We start from the raw sequence: 22,760 nt of genomic DNA, 5'->3' as shown, positions 1-22,760 counted from the left end.
CCATCATTTAAAGCTATTCATTGTCTTTATATGCAATGCAGGCATGTTTTTTGCATTCAATATCGGTCCTCTTTTTGATTATGCGATGCTTTTCATTGCCCTTTTTTTTTTTTGGTAAAATTAGTCTAAATATTTTCTAAGCATGTGAACAGTGAATTTTGCTATACTGAAATCACTATGATGAGCTCACTACTTGTGTGTTAAGGCCCAGAGCACATAATATTGCTCAGTAGATTCAGAGAGCAGTGTTAGGTGGATGTGGTGGTCCTTTACAGTATATACTAACTGAATTTTATCATGTCAGTCTTTTAAAATGTTACCAATTATTTTATCTCTGGAAATCTCTGGAGACTCATTTACAGCCTTGGATAGATCTGTTCTTCTACTGTACTATTTATTCACACTTGTACTGCTTTGAAAATGAGTTTAACTGTCACAGAATTGTGGGTTAGAAAGAAGCAAATGCTTCAGCTGTAAGATCTTTTGCCGAAGTGAAATACATGTATTCCATCAACTTTCGCAAAATGGAATATCTTGGAATTGGAATGTGATAGCATCCCTCACACCAAAGCCCCTGCATTATTCATTTAAACTCACGCACATTCACAAACATGCATATTAAATTACTGACTCCTCTTGGATGGCTTATATAAACTGGTTTTGGGATCAGATTTGTTAGCAGAGTATATATTGCAAAATGCAAAATTGTCACTTTCTCAGGACTAATTCTATATACATTAACTCAGTTTAGGAAATACGTTTGATAGTGTGGACCTATCATGGTCTGATATGCAAAGTGTTAGAGGATTATAACACACTAAGCTAGCTAGCTCTCGAACTTAGTTAATGTTAGTGACATGATTGCTATTGATGTTTTGACCACTAGTTACAAAAATCACTAAGAATATACAATAACAATGGAAATCAAGATTCTGACCAGACATCTGGCTATCTATGTACTTATGCTACATAATGCAGTACAGTATAGTACAGTACAGTACAGTACAGTAGAACTGGCCAATGAAAAGAAACTGATGTAGTAAAACTGAACTTTCTGATATGCCAACGATTATTCAATTGTTGTGTACAAAGCTTATGTGTAAAATAGTCAATACGTATAGTTCTGAAGGCAACTCTGGCTCAGAGACAGAACAAAATTGATTGGTTAACCACGGGAATTTTTCACAAATTTCACTCATTTCCCATCTAGCCCTAATACATATAGTAAATAACCATGTGAGGTTCATTTCCTGTCACTCCATACTTAATTTAGTTCATAATTTTTTTGTTGGTATATATTTTATAACCAACCTCAAAGTGATAGTTTTCCAGAACTTTGTCCTGGACACGTTTTGCTAACTATGTGGCCTTCATGATCCTGTTTATCAAGATATTAGGAATGTATCTATACATGTAAAATACGTTTCTCGGAATTAACAGATACAAAACAGATGTAGGGCTCCCCCCCAGATAGCTTGCCAGAATGGTTTAAGGGGCATCAGGGTGAGAATAAAGGTTTGCATCAAGACTGGTATCCCATGAGATGCAAAAAAAACCCCCAAACAAACAAAAAAAAAAACTTCAAGGTGTTTTACTTCTAAATTAGTTGGGAAATATTGTGGACAGTAAAATAATCACTGTGTAAACTGGTTTAATAGAACATTCCCATGCACATTTCTAGTTGAAACCATTCATTAAAAAAATAAAGATATTTGGAGTACTAAACAGGTACAGATACAGATAGTGACATTACATTACACCCCTATTAGGTAAGTTATAGTAAGCTCTGAAACCTTTCAGTGATAGGTGAATTTACAACTTTTATGTTTTTTATTAGCAAATAATTTTGCAAACTACACTCACCAGACACTTTAATATGAACATCTGTACTCATATGACAGCAGCTCAATGCATAATATCATGCAGATACATGTCAAGAGCTTCAGTCCCTTTATCAACTTTATCAAACATGTGATCTCAGGGGAATTCAAACATGTGACCTCAGTGACTGTGGCATGGGTGCTGGTGCCAGACAGGCTGGTTCGAGGATTTCAGAAATTGCTAATCTCTTGGGATCACACACAACAGTCTATTGAGTTTATACAGAATGGGTGAAAAGGCTTTGTTAATGAGAGAGGTCAGAGGAGAAGGACCACTACTGAAGACCACTCCTGTCAGCCAAGAACAGGAATCTGAGGCTACAGTGGTCACATGCTCACCAAAATGAGACAGCTGAAGATTGGAAAAAGATCAGGGGATGTTTATCCAATCTTCCACCGACCAGTTGTGAGCATGTGCTGGACCACTGTAGGATATTTTTTAAATATATTTTTTGAAGATCAGTTTCTGAAATACTCACACCAGCCCATCCAGCACCAATAACCAAAGTTATGGTCACAGTCACAGTCTCTGAGATCACATTTTTCCCGTTCTGATGTTTGATGTGAACATCACATGAAACATTATGCTGCTGTCACGTGGTTGCCTGATTGGATAACTGCATGAATCAGCAGGTGTACAAGTATTCCTATTAAACTAGCCAGTGAGTGCATAGTGATCATTTCCCACATTTCAATATTAACGGTTATTTTGGGTAGATTCGTGACATATAATAAGACTCAGGTCCAGGCGTTAATACTATAAAATGTGTCAAAGCTCAAGGGGTTTAATTGTACAAGGCACTGTACTGTGTGTGATTTGAGGTCAGAGATGGGGTGGCAAAGCTAGCTATGTGGACACCTTTTGTGTTTTTTATACTAAATATTTATAGTATATAAATAATAGTGACTCCATGGTGTACCCCTGACAGGCCTGTACTAGCCACCGGGAGCACCGAGAGAACTCCTGGTGGCCTGGCAACTGATTTGGCCCGCAGCCCTGCTGTTTTTTTTTGTTGTTGTTTTAATTATTATTATTTTTTACATTTAAAAAAATGTATTTATTATTTTATATTACTTCTTGTCCTATGTACTCAAGTGATCCTTTCTGACTTAGGCATTTGATGATAAATCGCTAATAAATCGTGAACCTGTTAGTTTTGACTTGTTTATGGTTTTTTTTGGTCCTCATTCTGCAACAATCTATTATTATTGTTTCCATTCTCCACATTGACACCTAATTGTGTCTGCCTTAACTGCCCATCCACACACAGGTAATCTTTGTCCTCTTTCTTTTCATAAGAACACCTTTCTAGACAACAATCTGTGAAATATTTGTAACTTTGTGTTTTTGCAATTTTCATATTATTGCAGAATATTTTTTATCTTATGGATATTGACAAAATGACCTTTCTAATGATGTGTAGTATTTCAAGATTAAATAAAGCATGGACGTTATAGGGTTATTGTTCAGCCTTACACGAGGCTGTGGTTAACCAAATTCACGCCAGAGTTCAGCCAAATGTCTATCTTTTTCTTTCTTTCTTGTTTTTGGCTAACCAAAGCCATCCCAGCTCTCAGCCGACTACTTGTCTTCTTCTGGTTGCACAAACTTCAGCCAGCTTTTAACCAAACATATGCCTTCTGTTTTTTTCTTTCTTTTGGTTGACCAGACTCACACCCGGAATTCAGCCTAATGCTGTTTCACACAAAACTGTAAAAAACGCAATGCCAGAACCAAGCCAGAAGAGCTGGATGTAAGCCAGATTTGGCCCAAACTCTGTTGCTATCTGGGTGTAGCTTTGTGTTCGTTAACTTAGCTAAACAAGCATTAACCACAGTTTCACTACTAGTGAATGCTAGCACTATGACTATCGTCACTCAAAATATGCTAAAAAACAGCATTACCTATTGTATAGTTATAATACTAAGTATTTTAGCAGACAAATATCCAAATTTATTATTTTAAATGTTGAAATTACACATAAAGCTAGGGCAAGCAACAACAACAAACACTTTTCCAAGCTATGAGTCATAAAAGGTCATATCATGTTCAATATTATTATTAGGCAATTTAGAAAATTATGTCTTCCCATATGTGAGGTTGAAAAAAAACCTTTTTTCTCCTATTTTTCACAATAAGGTGGAGAGAGTCAACCTGGCACTAGCTCTGTGCAGTGCTCACACTTCAGGGTCAACCTGAGATGGAAGGTAAATTAAGATAACTTAAATATTCTTTAATATATTTGTATGAAATATAGTGTGGTTAAATATCAGGTATTTTAAGTATTTAATTATTAATTCTCAACAACAACAACAAAAAAAAATTGTCTTAATGTGATACATTAATTTTAACTAAAAGAAGTTGTGATTCTGTGCTCACAAATTACAGTGAGTTTAAACAGTTTTCATTTTCCAACAATGTGGAGTTCTGTTCATAGCATACATGGAAAAATGGCAAAAAAAAAAAGTGTCTTTTGTTTACATCTCTTCTGCATTTAATGTAGTTCTGTTAATGAAAAGTCGAGACTTACTGGCAGCTTTGCACTTCTGGTGTTTGTTAAATGCTTGGCATCCCCATGTAAGCTGATATAAATTAGGACTGCTTCACTACCTCTAGGTTTGTTGTTTATGTTTTTATCGGATGGCCACACTGTGCAATAAATTGAATTAAGGAAAGAAAAAATATTGCTTTCAGTGGTTTCAAAATTTGTTGTGGGTGTATGGGTGTATTTTGTTGATTAGTTCAACAAAACAGACTTCATATAAAAACCATAATGAACTTTCACACTATCCATTGTTGCCCAGATGAGGACGGGTTCCCTTCTGAGTCTGGTTCCTCTCAAGGTTTCTTCCTCATATCATCTTAGGGAGTTTTTCCTTGCCACCGTCGCCACCGGCTTGCTCAATAGGGATAAATTCACACATTTAAAATCTGTATCCTGTGTTTATATGTCTCTGTAAAGCTGCTTTTAGACAATGTCCACTGTTAAAAGCGCTATACAGATAAAATTGAATTGAATTGAATTGGGGTGGCCTGGATGAGTGTGAGGCTCCCGGCCTGAAATTATGTCCCAGACTGGCCCTGACCCCTGGTCTGACTATGTGGTTTCTAATATAAAACTAATCATCCACAATAAACCACAATAAGGCTACATGGCATAAAAATGTCAGCAAGTGAGAGGTTTTAATCCAGTGGTCACCAGCCTTCTTCCTTCAGATCTACAGTAGGCTGCAGTACCAAAGTGCAGGTTTCATCTCCAGACAAAATCCAAATCAAAAACACACCTGTTTTAGTTGAGCAAGAACTTCTTAAGGCAATGATTAGACGGTCAGGTGGGCACGATTATGGTTGGAGCTAAAGTCTTCATGAAGGTAGATCTCCAGGTACAGGGTTGCTGACCACTGCTTTAAAAACAGTCGCTTTAAAAAGGCCCGCGCAGAATCGGGCGCGCTCACGTCACTCCCCCCGGTGTGTAGAGCTCTGTCAGGTTCAGCGCGCGCGCACACACACACACACACAAACACTAGCAGCTGGAATACGGCTCGCTTCACGCCTACGCTGAAAACCCCGACCTGTTCCTGAAACTCTCTGGCCTTGTGTTGACCACCCATTTCTCTTTCATGTAAATAATAATATCTTGGTTTTTTTTCGTTCGTGAGCGATTCGCGCGTGTTTAAAGCCGTGCCGGATGCGTGTGTTGACGGTGTGTGTGGTGCGCTCACTCCAACGGACCGCTACAGAGAGAAGAACATGGCGTCGGAAGGAGCGAAAGGGGAGCAGCCGCCTCCGCTGCAAACACTGCTAACCGCTGGCCATGGAAGCGTCGAGACGGTGAGATAACACACGCGCACCAACGCTTTTCTGTCTCAGTCATAAGAAGAAAGAGGTTCAAAAAAAGATATTGTTTAGCATTTTTATCACCGCGCTGCTGCTCAACTCGGACAGAATCCCAGTGAGCCTATGAGTTGACTGGAGGTCTGAATAAGAGCCGTCGCTTTTTATTTTTAAATGCCAAAATAAATACTTAACCTCAGTAAACGATGCTGTGGCCTTTGACACGGGTTTTGTAGTTTATAAGACAACATTTATTGTTGTTGTTTTTTTTATGTAGAAAAGCTCACCCAAAGGTACGGTGTAACGTTATTCTCAGTAGGCAGCGGCGCAGTGATTTTATTTATTTATTTATTTATTACAATTATAATGAAGCTTGAATGGATTTTTCCGTCGTCTCGAGTTAAATAGGTTAGTCAGAATTGGACTTTTTTTTTTTTTTTTCAAATGAACATCTCAAAGTAAACACCTTGGTCACGGTTTAGGTCTTTGAAGGATAAAAAGAATATTTGTGACATGACAATAATGAATAATGACAGAATGAACTGTTGCTCGTCAAGGATGAATTATCATTACACAGTACAATTATGTTAAGGTCAATAACCCGATTTCCAAAATGTGACCCATTTTTATAGATAAGTAGGGTTTTACCACGGAGAGAATCCAAATCCGAATTGAGATTAATACCATTTCTGATCATTAATCTACTGGAATTGTGTTGACATTCACTTCACAGAAATGATCGACCTGTATGCCACAATCCCGCTGAGCAGCTCTTATGAAAATTGGTCTTAGGCCCAAGAGAACAACAGTGAAGCCTGTCTAAATACTGATTAATTTGGCCTTCAAATTATACATATTCGTCCATAATATTCATTAGGGCATGTCTGTATCCTTGAGCACCTTGCTATTTAATTCAGTGTTAACATCATGAACATCATTTTACTGACTTGTCATTCAAGATACTATTGACAGTGACACAGGTGCAGCTTTTAATAGATGTACAATTACAGTGTGTTAAACTCTGTATGTGTCTAGACACACAGAAGAGAATAGGTAAAAGAAATCAAGAAAGGCCGTGAGCAAGGCCGAGAAGAGAATAGAGAGGAGGGCGGGGGGAGTGGTTGGGGTATGTTCACTGGAGATGTTTCTAAATTGGTCCGAATTTCAGTGACTCAGCTGACATAATAGCGTGTCATACAGCCAATCTGAGCTGTTTTAACAGCCCGAGGCTCGTTTACGTTTACTGTTTGACAGAACAGGTGCTCTGGCTATACCGCTGTCCCTTGGTTGCGCTGTGTCAGCCATAAATCTCTGTCTTGTGGGTACATCCCAGCTCCTCTCAAGGGCTTGCAAGGGTATGGCAGTACTGCATGTGTGTATTTGAAGTCATTTATTCTCTGTGCCCATGCAGGAACCGCTTTTTGTTTATTCTCAGTAGGATCTGATTCACAGAAGGAGTTTCTTTTGACAAGAACATGCGGTGTGGGCGTTCCATCTGGTTGGAGAAAGAGTGCTGACAGAATGCAGTTCTGACAGTGCTGACAACATAATTAAAGCTAAAGAATGATATTTTAATGAACATTAAACCTGGATGTCCTGGTGGGGGTAAAACCGTAGGCATGATTCTGTGCCAGTTTTGTTGGACCTCTTTTGTAGATTCACCATGCCAGTAAATTTATTATTCAATATAGAAAAAATGTGGTTGGTGTTTAGGTGACTTTAAGCAAGAACCTAATTGCTGCAGACATTAATCTAAATCTAAATTTAGTAAACTAGGTTCTTAGTCTTTAAACTGTGATAGCAATGTGAAAGAATATAAGTGTGGTGTCATCTGAATGACTTTGAGTGAGGCTGTATTTGTGCACATCCCTTCTGGTCGTAACACCATTTTTTCCAGTCTGGCCGGGAAACCAGACTTTTTGGAGCAAGATAGAGAATGGATTAAAGAAAGAGTTCACAGCATTCTAGTCTCATCCAGAGATTTTCTGGAAGTCTGACTTGCAAGAGAAAGATGTTTCCAGATTGTTGCCTGTGGGATGCTTTATACGGTTGGCCATTGATAATGTCATTCAAATGGCCTCTTCTTTCCAGTGTAGGTTGTTCTCGGCCATTCTGAGTCTCCCAGACTTTAATGATCTTAAACATATCCTGGTGCAGTCATGTTTGCATAAACATTATACTTGTACAGTAAAAGACGATGCACTATTTATTTAGGTGTCAACATAGCTTTCATTCCATACAACTTATGATATCACTGTTCAAGTAGCAAATCTTCAAGTCAAAAACATTTGATTATTCCCACCCCCACACACTAGATTGCCAGTAAGTCCTGTTCAAAAGCAACTACTCAGTTGTTTTCCTGGAACACAGTAATATTCCCAGAGCACCAGGCTAGAAAACGCTATTTGCTGCCAGAAAGCTTATTGATTATATGTTTTAGGACTGTTTTATGTCATGTAATGAAAGGGTTAAGCACAGACTCTTTCTCTGCTTTCAAAAGGGCTCACAGAATATTCAGCAAAATTATAGTAAATTTTATGTCAGTTTGATATAATGACTGCAGGTTCCAAATGTGTTCCAGTGTATTTGTAAAATCACAATAGGTTGCAGTATATTAAATATTAACTGCCTGCTGCTATAAACTAGTAACTCTCATTTTGTTCTTGTAGCTGTTGTTTTTGTTTATGTAACATAGTTGTTTAAGTAAAATATAGCAGGCAGAATGACTTTTTCCAGTGAGGAGCAAGAAATTGCTCCAGTGAATAAAATGACATTAACAGCAGTAGTGGTATTAGATAAAGGGAATATACAATACAATACAATACAATGTAATAAACACAGTAATTCATATTCAATCAGTGAGGGTAAGCAATACTGTATCTGGAAATATAGCCTTTTCTATTTCTTTTTTGTGATCATAATGCATATGCAAAAACAAGACTGGGCCATAGAGATGTAACAGTATGAAAACTGTGTAAAACTATCATGGTTATCAGTATTATCACAGTATTGTTAAAATGTGCTGAAAATGTACAAAAAGTACAGATACACACACTGAAATCATTTAAACAGGTTTTAACCCTCTTACCCCTAAGTTCCCACAGTATTATGTCCCATAACCCTATATTCCCCAGAGAAACAACACGCCAACCCTGAGTTCCTGGGCCAAAATCAACATTTTAATTTTAACATTTTTAGGCCTTGAAATTAGAGCACAATTCTTAACTAGAGAAATTACAAAAAAATGCTCGCTAAAATCCTTATACTCATTTAGAAGTACCATACGAGCATCAGCGTGGTCTATGCCTTTATAAATAATAAATAAATAAATGCATTTTAGCGCCAAAAGTCAAGTTTCTGGTGATAATCAAACCAGCAGGTAGTGTTTTCACGAATGCACAGAAATGGTCCCGTTATGACTCCAAACCCCTGCAGTGTCAGTCACACTGGTTGATGCTGAAGATGAAGACGGATCAGGGTCTGAATCAGGAGAGTTTGCGTCTCTATCAGTTTCGGTTTCGGTTTCAACATCGCCTGAACTTTCACTGCTGTCACTATCTAGAATCCTTGCTCTCGCCTGTGTAACTATGTATGTTTTCTTTTTTTCACTGTTTTAGATGTACCTGTGTTCACTGTAGGTGTAACTTTAGCTGGAACACGATTAGCTTTTCGCTTTGGCATTTTTAGTTCACTTCTACTATTACACCAATATTCACGCTTGGATCAGCTTCATCGTAATGCCGGTGTAATAACGTAATCACGCCGTGACGTCATCAACCTTCCGGGTCAAAAAATAATAATTAAATAAGTAAGGAATCATAGCAGAGTAATACCGGTACACCGGCCTTACGGGGATAACGTTTACACTGTAAATCCTCTATATCGGCCTTACGGGGATTTGGCATAGACGACCAAGCCGGTATATCGTCCTTACGGGAATAGATCAAAGACGGGCAAGCTGGTTTTTCGGCCATACGGGGTAAGAGGGTTAAATTTGAAAATCAACCAACAACAAATAAAATCAACATAAAGATAATGACATTAACATTAAAGTTGCGTCTCCGTTATAGTTGTCAACTGTATTGAAAATGAGGACTTTGGTATTTGTATTGGACGATTTGTTTTGTAGACTGCAATGGATTATAAAATAATAAAGAACAGGTAAAATTTTAAAACATTCATCTCAAATCACTATTAGTTTATTTAATGGTATGAATGTACATTATCCTTTAAATGTCGCACTTATTTCTTATTTGTTACTGTCTTGTTTGAACTTATTTGTTTGTCTTGGCTCAAAGCCACGCACTTGCTAGGAACTTTTTCTTTGCGGAAGCTTGCGTTTATTACAAGTGAGATAAGAAATTATTTCAACCCAATTCAATATTTTGTGTCCAACTATTTACTTTCCCTCATACTTTTCCCTAACTCGTGCATTGAGCTAAAAGATAACTTACCTTGCATTCACTATAAAGTGATGGACGGCTGTCACGAAGATGATTCAACAGTTTGGACGTGTTGCCCCCATTCGCAGCGACTTTCTTCTGGCAAGTGCTGCAGACAGGGTTACCGTCTTCTATGAAGTTAAATGTGACACGGTAATACTAACCCTCTCTGGAATTTTATCGTGGATTATCGTGAAACCGGTAACCACGTTTCATCCCTACTGGGGCGTTTAATATATTTTGTAGTATTTGGTGCAGAGCAGTGCAAATGGAAAAATAGGGGTAGGGTTGTATGAATACATTATAAGTGGTGTGGTTAGGTGTGCTGCCGAGATCAAATCAGTAACTCTCCTTCCCATTAAGAATCGAGTGTATGCAGTGCAGCACAGCGACACAGTTTTGTAAAGCCACAGCATTAAATTTCACTAAGAGATGTTATATTGATTTTTAGTGGTAGTCATACCCAGCTGACTGACAGACCTTAGAGCAAATATATTTTCTAGCTTCACTATATTTTATAGTGACACAGATGTCTACAGATATAGAGACTATGATACAAGTACATACATTTTTATTTTCAATGCCACAATCTGCAATAATGACAAACATTTCACCAGAGCTCAGTTTGTTCCCTGGTTTCCCACTATAAACGCTATTAAAGATTCAGGAAATTACCTTATTATTATAATCCCTGCATCTGTGCTAAGAGGGGGTCTTGGCAGAACACCCCATATACCTTATACGGGGTTGCCCCATATGCCTTATACCCATGTATGTGCAGCATTAATTTATCACCATGAAAATAGCAAAAGAATGCACACTTCAAAAATAAATTGGCTTTTGTCTGCCTAAAATAGCAACACATTGGAATTAACCACAAAATTATGCTTGTGGTGATGTAATGTCATGTCTTTACTTTGTTTACACACTCAACACAAGCACAGGAATCATGAATGTAACATTGTCATGCCAAGAAAGCACACTGAACTGACCTGAAAAAGCAGATAAATGATCTATAGCAGATAAATTATTCTGTCACTCAGGTACTGTGTGGCGTACAATTATGCTTCCATTATGATTTGCAGTGACGAAAAAAAAATCTGATGAAAGCATCTTCCAATTAGCTTATTTAGAAACATGTTGCCTCTCCTGAAAACAGCAGAAAGCTAAAGTGTGAGAATTAATAGAGGGAGGCTGTCTTTGAAAGCATTGGTGTGAATATGCTCTCTTCACCTTTAAGTAATGGTTGTCTTTTTATAATTCTACTCAAAGTTGTGGTTGTAATGGCTTTGTTGTATTTCATTCCATAAAAGCCTGTAATTGTGAGCTGTGTCTGCTCTGACCACGCAGCACTAATATTTCACTATCAAGAATCTTAGCAGTTGTCCAAAACTAGCGTTGTTATTTTCTTGCCAAAGTTGTTTTCTGTGTCTGTATGTTTCAGAAATGTGAACTGAACATGGACAACCTGAGCAAGCCAGAGCTCTTGACTCTCCTGAGCATCATGGAGGGTGAGCTGGAGGCCAGAGACCTGGTCATTGAGGCTCTTAGGGTGAGTGACTTTCTGCCTGATACACATGACACCCAGTATTCCAGTATACAGACACTTGCTGAAAATTGGTAATTTTTTTAGGGGTCCAAGCACTGAAGGTGCTGTAACATTTCCGACTGATTCCTTGGGTTCTATCAAACAAAAAAAAATGGTGTAATTACTTAGAAAACATGACCACTATGAAGCAGTCAGCTTTTAGCAGACACTTGAAAGGGCATTGAGCAATCTTCACGAAACTTGAATGGTATGTTTGTGTACGGACCCACTACTATCTGATGTAATCTCACTGAAATTGGCCACTGCTATTTACAGTGGTGCTTGAAAGTTTGTGAAACCTTTAGAATTTTCTATATATCTGCATAAATATGACCTAAAACATCATCAGATTTTCACACAAGTCCTAAACATAGATGAAGAGAACCAAATTAAACAAATGAGACAAAAGTATTGTACTTGGTCATTTATTTATTGTGGAAAATGATCCAATATTACTTACCTGTGAGTGGCAAAAGTATGTGAACCTTTGTGTTCAGTATCTGGTGTGACCCCCTTGTGCAGTAATAACTGCAAATAAATGTTGCTGTAACTGTTGATCAGTCCTGCATATTGGCTTGGAGGAATTTTTGCCTATTCCTCAGTACAGAACAACTTCATCTCTGGAATGTTGGTGGGTTTCCTAAATTAATTGGTTGCTTCAGGTCCTTCCACAACATTTGAATTATGGTCAAGACTTTATTCTACTTTAGCCATTCTTTGGTATAACAACTTCTTCTTAGGCTCGTTGTCTTGCTGCGTGAGCTACTTTTTCTTGAGGTTCAGTTCATGGTCAGATATCCTGACATTTTCCAGTAGAATTTGCTGGTATAATTCAGAATTCATTGTTCCATCGATGATGGCAAGTGGTCCTGTCCCAGATGCAGCAAAACAGGCCCAAACCATGATACTACCACCACCACATTTCACAGATGGGATAAGGTTGTTAAGCTGGAATGCAGTGTTTTCCTTTCTCTAAACATAGCCCTTCTCATTGAAACCAAAAATTCTATTTTGGTCTCATCTATCCACAAAATATTTTTCCAACAGCCTTCTGGCTTGTCCACGTGAGCTTTAGCAAACTTCAGACGGGCAGCAATGTTCTTTTTGGAGAGCAGTGGCTTTCTCCTTACAACCCTGCCATACACACCATTGTGTTCTCCTGATTGTGGACTCATGAACATTACCATTAGCTAATGTTGCCGGAGGCCTTTAGTTGCTAAGAAGTATCCCTGGCTCCTTTGTGACATCGTGGACTATTACACGTCTTGCTGTTGGAGTGATCTTTGTTGGTCGACCACTCCTGGGGAGGGTAACAATGGTCTTGAATTTCTTCCATTTGTACACAATCTGTCTGACTGTGGATTGGTGGAGTCCAAACTCTTTAGAGATTGTACTTGTTCAGTACAAGGTTCTGAGGATGTCTGCAAAGGTTGGGGTGTGGTCGTTGAAAGGGGGTGGAGTTAGGTGCAAATAGTTAGATCAATCAATCAGATTTCAGCAGTCTTTGCACACAACAGGCACTGATCTGTCATCACAAAAACTGAAGTATGGTCATCTATGTTTTTTTTATTGATCTATGTAGCTTGGCGAGAACTGGCCACTAGGAGCGCTATTTGCATGGAGTACTTGGATCCCACAGAATGAGAAGAAGAAGCCTTTATGTGTCACATATACATTGCAGCACAGTGAAATTCTTTTCTTTGCATATCCCAGCTTGTTAGGAAGTTGGGCCAGAGTGCAGGGCCATCCATGATACCGAACCCCTGGAGCAGAGAGGGTTAAGGCCCTTGCTCAGGGGCCCAACAATGACAGCTTGGTAGTGTTGGGGCTTGAACCCCTGACCTTCTGATCACACAGAGCTTTAACTGTTGAACCACAAAGAAATTTTATATAAATATATATTATTGCAAGGACAAATTGTGATCATTTTAATGATAATGGAATACAGTTTCCCATTGCTTTATGGAGAAATGCATTCAGATTTAAATTTTAAAATGCCTTTCTTCACTCAAAGCAGTTTTTAACAATTGCATTTGATCATTAAATCAAAATGTATGCAGGCTTTACTCTTATCCTATATTTTTGCCAGAAAAGAATCAGAAAAAATTAGTAGAGAATATATAAGTAGAGAAAGAGCTATGAAAAAAAACCTCAAATCACCCCAGAACAGTTATGGTCCAGTGTTCATGTATGCATCCAGTATATTGCTGTGTAATGAGAAGTCTACCTACTTGCAACATTTCCAACATGAAGGTAAAAAAAAATGGCACTGTGTTTGAGTGTTCTAGTACAGATTGTGCCTCAAAATGTTTACTCTGGGCTTATTTTTAAGATGGCCTATAGATGGAATGCACTAATGGGCATTTCTCTCTATCTTTCTCTTTAAGCATAACAGGGCAGCTGTCAATTTTATTTTCTTCTGCACTCTATGTTCCCTCTTTCATTGCCTCTTTTTTTCTGTAATGCCTTTCATCACACTCCCTCTTTCTGTTCCCTTTGCTCCCAGTGTTCCCCAGTCATCTCTTCCCTGTGGATATTGCATTTCTGTAATTCTCCCTTGTCCTTCACCCCACTTTCATCCGTCACAGCAGTCATTAGCTGAAAGTACCATTTGTTCCTTCTAATGGGGGGAATGGGCCTGAGTAAGTAGGGAGAAGTACTGTGTACTGTGTAAGTAGAAGTTTTGTGGATCAGCGTGTCCTCTCCATGCGTTATTAAGAGGTCCTCATCTGTGTGATTAATTAGCCTGCTGTCTGTTGTATTACTTTTCATCAGCAGATAAAACAAATTGGTGCATGCTTGAGTCACATGCTTGATGACATTTTCATGCTTGGTTTCAAAGGCAGTCAATGTTATCACTGTGGGTCACATGAAAATAATAGGACACCATTTTTGTGGCCTTTGCTTCGTGATTTGAATGTAGTCATGTGAAGTGGACAATATTGAATACATTAAGAAAACAGGTTTCTTTAAACTTGTTCTTCATTGCAGGTGTTGACAACTGAAAATAATGACAATAAGGACAAAATATAGGAGTTTGATGCTACCTAGCTTAAGCTATAGTAATGTGTATCGTACAGTAGAAGCAGGTTGACCAGGTTCCACAGAGCATCAGATTAATGATGAAAACATTCTTGAACACAGTTTGTGTTTTGTGTTCAGGTGCAAAATCTGTGAGGTGCTATTCAACATGACTCGTGCTCACAGCATAAAAATACATCTGTGGATTAGGTCGATAAAAATGTCAAATCCAGTCCACTACCAGTCCAGCATTTCAGGCCAGTATCGGCCTCAAAACTGGTTGAGTATCATTAGTGTATCATTACTGAATAATCAGCTTGCTTTTACATATATACATCAATGTCAATGTAACGTATGCCATGTTGCGTTTGTATTTTTAGAGCAACTTTCACAAATTAAAAACAGAAAAGAGCAGTTACAAATAAAACAAGGAAGCACTGTGCACAAAAAAGAAACGTAAGAAACCTAAATAAAGCATATCAAATGAATGTAGTCGTTATCTATTGGTGCTTTGCATGGCAGTGATAAGTTGATGTGTAAGTTTTCTAAAGCTTTGTGACAGTTTTTAAATTGTTTATGTTTTTTTTAAATTCCTGCTTACATCAATAATTAAGGTCTTTGTCAACATGCAGAAGGAAGCTTGAGTATGAAGCAGATTCAACCTTTTGGTCATTTCCTGCCCGTTTCTTTGATGGCTCATTAACAACAAGGCACCAGTGTTGCTGTGCAGCTGTTACTGTGTTCAGATGGAGCCGTTCAGCATGCCATGAATGTGTTCACTGCGACTGCCACGTGACCCTGTGGCAGGGCCATCACTAGGCCAAACTGGCAGCAGGCTCCAAAATAAATGCTACGTGCATGTGTATGTGTGTTACAGCAAGAGAGAGGGAGTACAAGCGGTCATATTTAGCTCTTGAGCTATGCATGGCTATTTTTATTTTTGTGTGTCAGGTTTAAGCTAAAAGGATGCTATACCTTGCTTGTGTCTTGCATTATCGTAAAAGCGACTGTTCTGTAATTATTACACTGGCCATATTTTCCCACTGTTTACATCTCACTGTTCATCATTTAAACTACTCTGGCCAAGACATTTTTGTTGTACGTGTAGATGAATTGAGTATGTTATGTCAGCCATTGAACATCCAGGAGTGGTGTATATTTTACAGGCTCAGGTTATTAGTGCAAACAGGGGTCTGATGAGCTCTTAGTGCTCGCTGCTCCACTTATTTTCTCTCTCTCTTCTTCTCTTCTCGTCATCCAATTTGTCATCATTCTGTTTAAAACAGCCTCTCCAGATTGGCTTACCTGACAGCATGCAGCACCATGGTTCCACATGAACAACTATCTGTAATAAAGCAGAAGCTCAGGCTGCTACTAACTCAGAAAGTAGATGGAGTGTTTTTTGCTCGTTTACCTGCCTGTATCCTTCTCTCTCTCTCTCTCTCTCTCTCTCTCTCTCTCTCTCTCTCGCTCTTTTTTAATGTATTAGTTTAGACATGGCTCTGCCTCTATAGCATGTCAGCCACTGACCCGAATCATAAATGCCTTAAAAATAACAGTAGTATTTTCAATAGGATGCCTGACCAGAAATCACATTGAATGAAGTGAGTGACTGACATTTTAAGTGAGACTTTAATTATTAGTGAGACTGACAAGTGAGACCCAGAAAGTACTACAGTCAGTATTAATGTTTTACCCAAATAAATCACTACTTTGTTGTTTATATATCCCTTGTTCGATCCTCAGCAACACATGTTTTGCGTGTTCTCCGGTTTCCTCTCATCTCCCCCAGAAAAATGCTGGTAGGTGGATTGCTGACTAGAAATTGCCTCTAGGTCTGAATGGCTGTCTGTGTGATGTCCTGTGTTGGACCTACATCCCATCCAGGGCATACTCCTACCTCAAAACTCAGTGTTCCTGTTATAGGCTCTGGGTCGACCGTGACCCTGATCAGGAAAAAGTGTTTACAGGAGAAGTATTTTGTTGCGTAACACAAGCAATGATCAACGTGAAGCAACTGTGTCATGCACAACACAGTCAAGAGAAAGCAATGGCAATGCTCTGCACTGGTAGTATGGTGAGTTATCGAACAGAAATCAGGAAGTCTCAATCAACTAATAGAAAACCAGAGGCATTAGGGACATCGCATTAGGCTGGACCGGAAAGACAAGACACACACCAATACACTGACACACAAAAACATGGAACAGACAGAAAAACAACCTGTATTAATGCACTTAACTAGCTAAGTAGCTCAGCATACATTATTACATTGTCATTTACCAACTATTAGGCAAGTCAATTAAATTTCCAGGCAACTAATATAAAAAAAGTTTATAGTGATAATGTTGTTGGCCGTATTGCCTAGCTCTATGTTAATGCCTCAGAAATTAAATCATCTTACTTTCAATATTCTGAGGAGTGTCCAAGTATGAGCAGAGAGTGAAGTTAAAACCAACTTTGCTAACAGTGTTCTGCAGAATGCAGCCCAGAGTGCATTGCACTATACTTCATTTTTTGTTGCTGGATGATACTATAGAAACTTCTTTGTTCTCTTTTCATGGCCGTGGGAAGGGTCATACTCCCATCTCACTGTAGACGCAGCCAGACTCAAGCTCTGAAGAACCTGGCTTACTTAGCTGCCATTCTTTGATAGAAGAACAAAAATAACCTACCCCTAAAATTTCCATGCACACTGATAAAGCTGAAAGTCCCAGACAGTGCTATGGAACAGCACCAAATAATGTCTTAGGTGACAATGAATACACACTGTCCTAAGCTATCTAAAAAAACACTATTGTAGTATTAGTGCTGTGCATATTGCGCAGGGTTACACATGCACTATTTGTTTTTAAATGATAACATTATTTATTGAAGCAAAAATGTTATCCAATATCAACTGGGCCTGTGTGAAAATCTATTTGCCCCCGTGGTTACTAATTCCTCAAATCTATAAAAATGCATTCATAATGAGGTTCAGCTGGACTAGACACAACCAGGCCTGATTACTGCAAACCCTGTTCAATCAAATCAACACTTTAATAGAACTTTTTCAACAGCATGAAGCTGGCTAAAAGGTTTTACCCAGTAATACAATATGCCTAAGTTAAAAGAAATTCCAGAAATTATGAGGAAGAAGGTGATTGAAATATATCAGTCTGGGAAGGGTTACAAAGCTATTTAAAAGTCTCTGGGACTCAAAATAACCACAGTGAGAGCCATTATCTCCAAATGGAAAAACTCTGCACAGTAGTGCACCTTCCCAGAAGAGACCGACCTTCCAAAATTCCTCCAAGAGCACAACTGCAAGCTTTTAGAGCCTTAAAGCATGCAGTGAAATCCAAAACAAAACAACAGTTTGTAGACAAGAGTTCATTTTATGTCATGTCATTAAAAGAGTTACCACTCACAACAGTCATGTTGTATTGCTGTGGTGTCCTGGACCTCTTTTTATACTTTACCAGCACCTCTGTTATTTGCAGGCATTGATTTCATTTACCTATTATTCTTCCCTGAGCTTTTAATAGCAGTGTACTATGTTTAGCTCTGTCATGGCTCTGTTAAGCATGTTAGCATAGCAACAAGTCTGTGCCCAATTGGTTCTGTAGAACTTTGTGACCTTTACGTTAAAGGGAGTAGGGGATGGTTTAGTAGTATAGCATGTATAGCAGTATAAAATGCTCATTTACTGTGCTATCAGGACTGGATGTGAAAAAAGGTAAAAGTAAGCTGTTGTTGAGGAGAGGTACAGTAAGAGAGGTGGATGTTTTGTACCTGTGTGACAGCTACTGATTGTTGACAGTGTCTGCTTGTGTAAAAACAGAGATGACCTAAGAAGACTGCTATTTTATTTTGTAACAGGATATTTAACCCACCACTGCATCCATTTTAGAACAAGGGGGGCATGCTGCATTACATAACCTCATAGAATCAAAATGCCATTATTCAGTGAGTTGAGCTGTTCCCATAATCTGTATGTGCAGCTCTCTGTTGTTTTCATGTTGCTGTAGGCGAAGATTTTTCATAAAATGACAAACGTGTAAGTGGACTAGAATATTTGCACTCAGGGTAAATATACAAAAACACAGTGGTTATTTGTCTCAGTATACTATAAAGATCACAGATAAACGAAATGGAAACTCTCTGTTTCTTGCCTGTCCATTTTTCTTGACAGTATTGCTGAAAATGGAATTTAGTACATTTATGGTTGTACAATTAATAGTAAATTGTTCATCGTCATGATTTTTGGATTAGCCAATTATACATAATTTGCCGTGATATTGGGTATCTTAGCCAAAGTTAACTAATTGGTTAACTCAGTATTAGGTTTTTGCTATGTTTTTACCAGGAACGAGGTGGAAACATTGCTAGATTCTACACCAGGTAGCTTGTATGTAGCTAAACAATTTTTATGAATTAATTAAATGTAATATAATTTCACTTTGTTAGCACACGCACACCAGTCCCTCCAGGATTGTGCGATTTTGGGATCTCAGAAATTAACACAAAATCAAGCAAACTCTGCAATATTCAGAGGACCCATACGTAAATGTGATATATGGACATGTATGAATTTCCAATACATATAATATATTGGCATATAAGAATTTCACTTGTGTCTATGTAAATATGTTATATATTTTGTATATGAGGCATATATAGAAACATATTTAAATTGGTCATTTTCAAATAGGAACATATATGTAGTGTGTGTGTATGTATGTGTATGTGTGTGTGTGTGTGTATATATATATATATATATATATATATATATATATATATATATATATATATATATAGGTAATGCATACAGTATATGCCAACATCTGGTAGGAGGAAAGAGGTGCATATATGGATAGCATATATATGACTGATGTATGTTTTATTCATATATTTATATTTATATATTGGAAATATACAATTAATACAATACAACTTAGAAATATTAGGTATTGGATCATAAAAAAGTAGGGAACAAACAGTTGTCTTCAACACGCACATTACATATTGGATCAAAGAACAAAAACATTAAATTTTTAATCAATGGTCAATGGTTGATTATTGTTTTGCAGTTCATTTTGCAACTCATTGCTACGCCAAGTGGACCATGGGTGGTTGCGGGGAATCGTTTAGTAACGGCTTCTATAAAGAGAAAAGAGTATGACAAAGATTAAGAGTAATGACACAACTGGCTGTTTGATAGCTGTAAATATTTAGATTTGTCAAATACCCATCACTACCAAGCTGCCTACCATCGCAGGAGTAAAATAAATTATACCATTCTCGAATCTGATTGGTCATTATTTTTGTGCATTATTTGTGCATAACAGAACAACTCGATGAATACCCCTGGCTGTAGCATAAACGATAGGTTAATATTAATATGGTCAAATACGTTATTGTTTCTGTAGTAACAGTAACTAATGCACAAAAACGTGCATGCTTCACATAATCTGAGATTAATAATAAACAGATTAAAAACATGAAAAAAAAAAACAAAGTTAACAAATGGACAAACATAATCGTTGCAGAATATGCTTATGTGACATTTATGGAAGAAGACTTCGATGCCCGCACTTTATAACTGTGGCAGAAAAAGGTGTGTTGTAAAGAGCCCCAGCAGAGGCTAATCTTCAATACAGAGGAGTTTGTGTTTCGCGAATTTTCTCTGGCTGCACTTTTTGCCTCATTATATTCAAGAGAGAGAAAGGAGGCTGATGGTGCGGGGACGACTGTTTATCGCTATATCGTGACAAACATGTCAGGAACAACAGGAACTAACTTGTCTCGTAGACCTTCCACAACCATAAACTCTTAACTAGCAACTGATGTGTTGTTCATTAATGCATTTAAAATGTTAATCGTGCATCATCTGCATTTATTATTCCAGTATCAAAGACCGGTTGCACTTAACTATCCACCTAGCTAGTGATCCATATCTGAAGAAAGAGCCATATATTCGTCATAAGCTATCAAATAGGTGCAACCAGTAACATTAACTAGCCTAACCACCAAAATCTCTAGCTAGGGAGCTAACGGAGTTTTACTGTCTTGCTATTGCACTGTCCATATCTAGACAATTGAAGACAAATGCAAAACAATTTCGTGCAATTGCAATTTCGCCAATTCAAGTAGTTTTCCGCAAAAAAAAAAACACCCTGCAAATTGCATTGCAGTTTGTGTTTTTGAAAAACACCACAGCAAAATCAAGCATTTTTGTCAAGAATTACAAAAAAAAAACTGCGGAATCCTGTACAGACTGACACACACACGCTATACATTTTTAATTATGTATTTCTTGTTATGTAGTAAGAAGCATAATTAGTTTTCGTTAATTATTACTTGTGTGTTTAGTAATAAAAACAATCATGGATGTAGTTTCAGTGTAATTCATTTTCAGATATCAAACAAAATCCTGTTGTAAATTGTGAGAGATGAAACCCAAATGTCAGCACCGAAGTATTGTCCAGTGTCTTGTGTGTTGAGTCTATTTATGTATGTGTCTGTAGAGCAGCCGGTATGGGAGAACGGTGGATTTTTAAGACTAGTCTGCTCCATGGTGTACCACACTGAAATGTGGTTCATTTGAGAGGGTCATTAAAATAGGCCACTAGCATCATTATCCAGGGCCAGTTTTAGCCTTGCAGCAGTGGCTGTCGCTCTAATGCAGGAAATACACTGAAACCTTCTCAGTCTACCCCTTATGGTTTGTTGTAAAATAATGCTTCCACATGTGGTGCAGTGACAAATAATAAAATCATATATGTCTTTCTTATATAATCACATGGATATAAATAGACTCTCCCTGGAGTCTTGGAGATTGGGGGTTGGGAACTTGGTCCTGGCATTACTCTTTCTCTGAAGAAAAAAAAGATACTACCTATCAAATATTTGGAGACACTTGACCGAAATGTTTCTCATGATCTTAAAAATCTTTTGATCTGAAGGTGTTTGATTAAATGTTTGAAATCGATGTTGTAGACAAAAATATAAGTGTGTCAACATGTTAGTTTCTTTCATTAGAAAACTAACATTTTCTTTAAAAAAATGATTTTTTAAAAACTGATGACTTGAGCGAAATATTCCGAAAAGCAGCCGATAAGTGTCCAGCATAGGTGGGAACTCCTTTAATACCGTTAAAAAGCATCTCAGGGGATTCCTCAAGAAATTGGTTGAGAAAATGCCAAGAATACATTTCTGGACATTCTAGGCAAAAAGGGTGTATACTTTGAAGATGCTAAAATACATAACACAATTCCCGTAGTTCCATTTGTGTTACTCCAGAGTTTTGCTGACTTTATTAATGTTCTAAAATGTGGAGAGAGAATATAAAGAAAGAATGAGTTTGTCTAAACTTTTGACGGGCAGTGTAGTTATAGGGCTTTGGTTCGGTGTGTGTGTGAGAGAGAGAGAGAGTGAGAGAGAGAGAGATTCACAATTACCTACAATTTGCTTAGCATACCTTTGTCAATGGCTAATCTTTCTAAAGTATGCATGGGTACCCTTGGTGATTCTCCTGTGTGGATTCTTTTTTTAAAACTCCTATTTGAGACTGTTTGCAGGAGCAATGCATTTGACAAGATGTGGAGATCTTTCTCTAAAGCTTGGTATGGTGCTTTTTGCACTGGCTGTTGTAAATGCCAGCATGTTTGCTTATGTAAGTGTTTCTTGCAGGACCATGTTGCTGCTAAACTTGCAGTCAAACAGAAGGGATGATGAGATGGTGGGACAAAATGATTCACCACTTGACTTTTAGCCTTGCCATAACCCCAGTTTTAGACCGTATGATTACAGCAGTCTTTTAAGATTTTTACTATTGCACTGTACAAGATGATGTCAATAAAATGTTGGCAGAATTTTACAACAGACAGATAATGTGTTCTCCATGTCAGATTATATAATGAAGATCATCTAATTATAGACCTGCGATTAAAGAAAATGACTACATTTTGTGTCATCCACCAGCATGATCTGAGCTTGTGTAACATAATAAA

At 37.8% G+C, this 22,760-nt stretch overlaps 1 protein-coding gene across 2 annotated transcripts in view; it reads left to right on the top strand.

The window, feature by feature from the left end:
* The first annotated feature begins 5,391 nt into the window (after positions 1–5,391).
* The window catches only part of cttnbp2 (cortactin binding protein 2), a 53,279-nt gene continuing 35,910 nt past the window's right edge, over positions 5,392–22,760 (top strand). For both annotated transcript variants that reach the window (XM_053623096.1, XM_053623095.1), the window contains exons 1-2: positions 5,392–5,712; positions 11,602–11,709. In XM_053623096.1, the coding sequence (XP_053479071.1) occupies positions 5,632–5,712; positions 11,602–11,709 (189 nt within the window). In that variant the 5' untranslated portion in view covers positions 5,392–5,631. The remainder of the gene's footprint in view (positions 5,713–11,601; positions 11,710–22,760) is intronic.

The sequence above is a fragment of the Ictalurus furcatus genome, chromosome 4 (genome assembly GCF_023375685.1).
Source record: "Ictalurus furcatus strain D&B chromosome 4, Billie_1.0, whole genome shotgun sequence".
NCBI lineage: Eukaryota > Metazoa > Chordata > Actinopteri > Siluriformes > Ictaluridae > Ictalurus > Ictalurus furcatus.
This window is presented reverse-complemented; position numbering and strand designations above follow the sequence as displayed.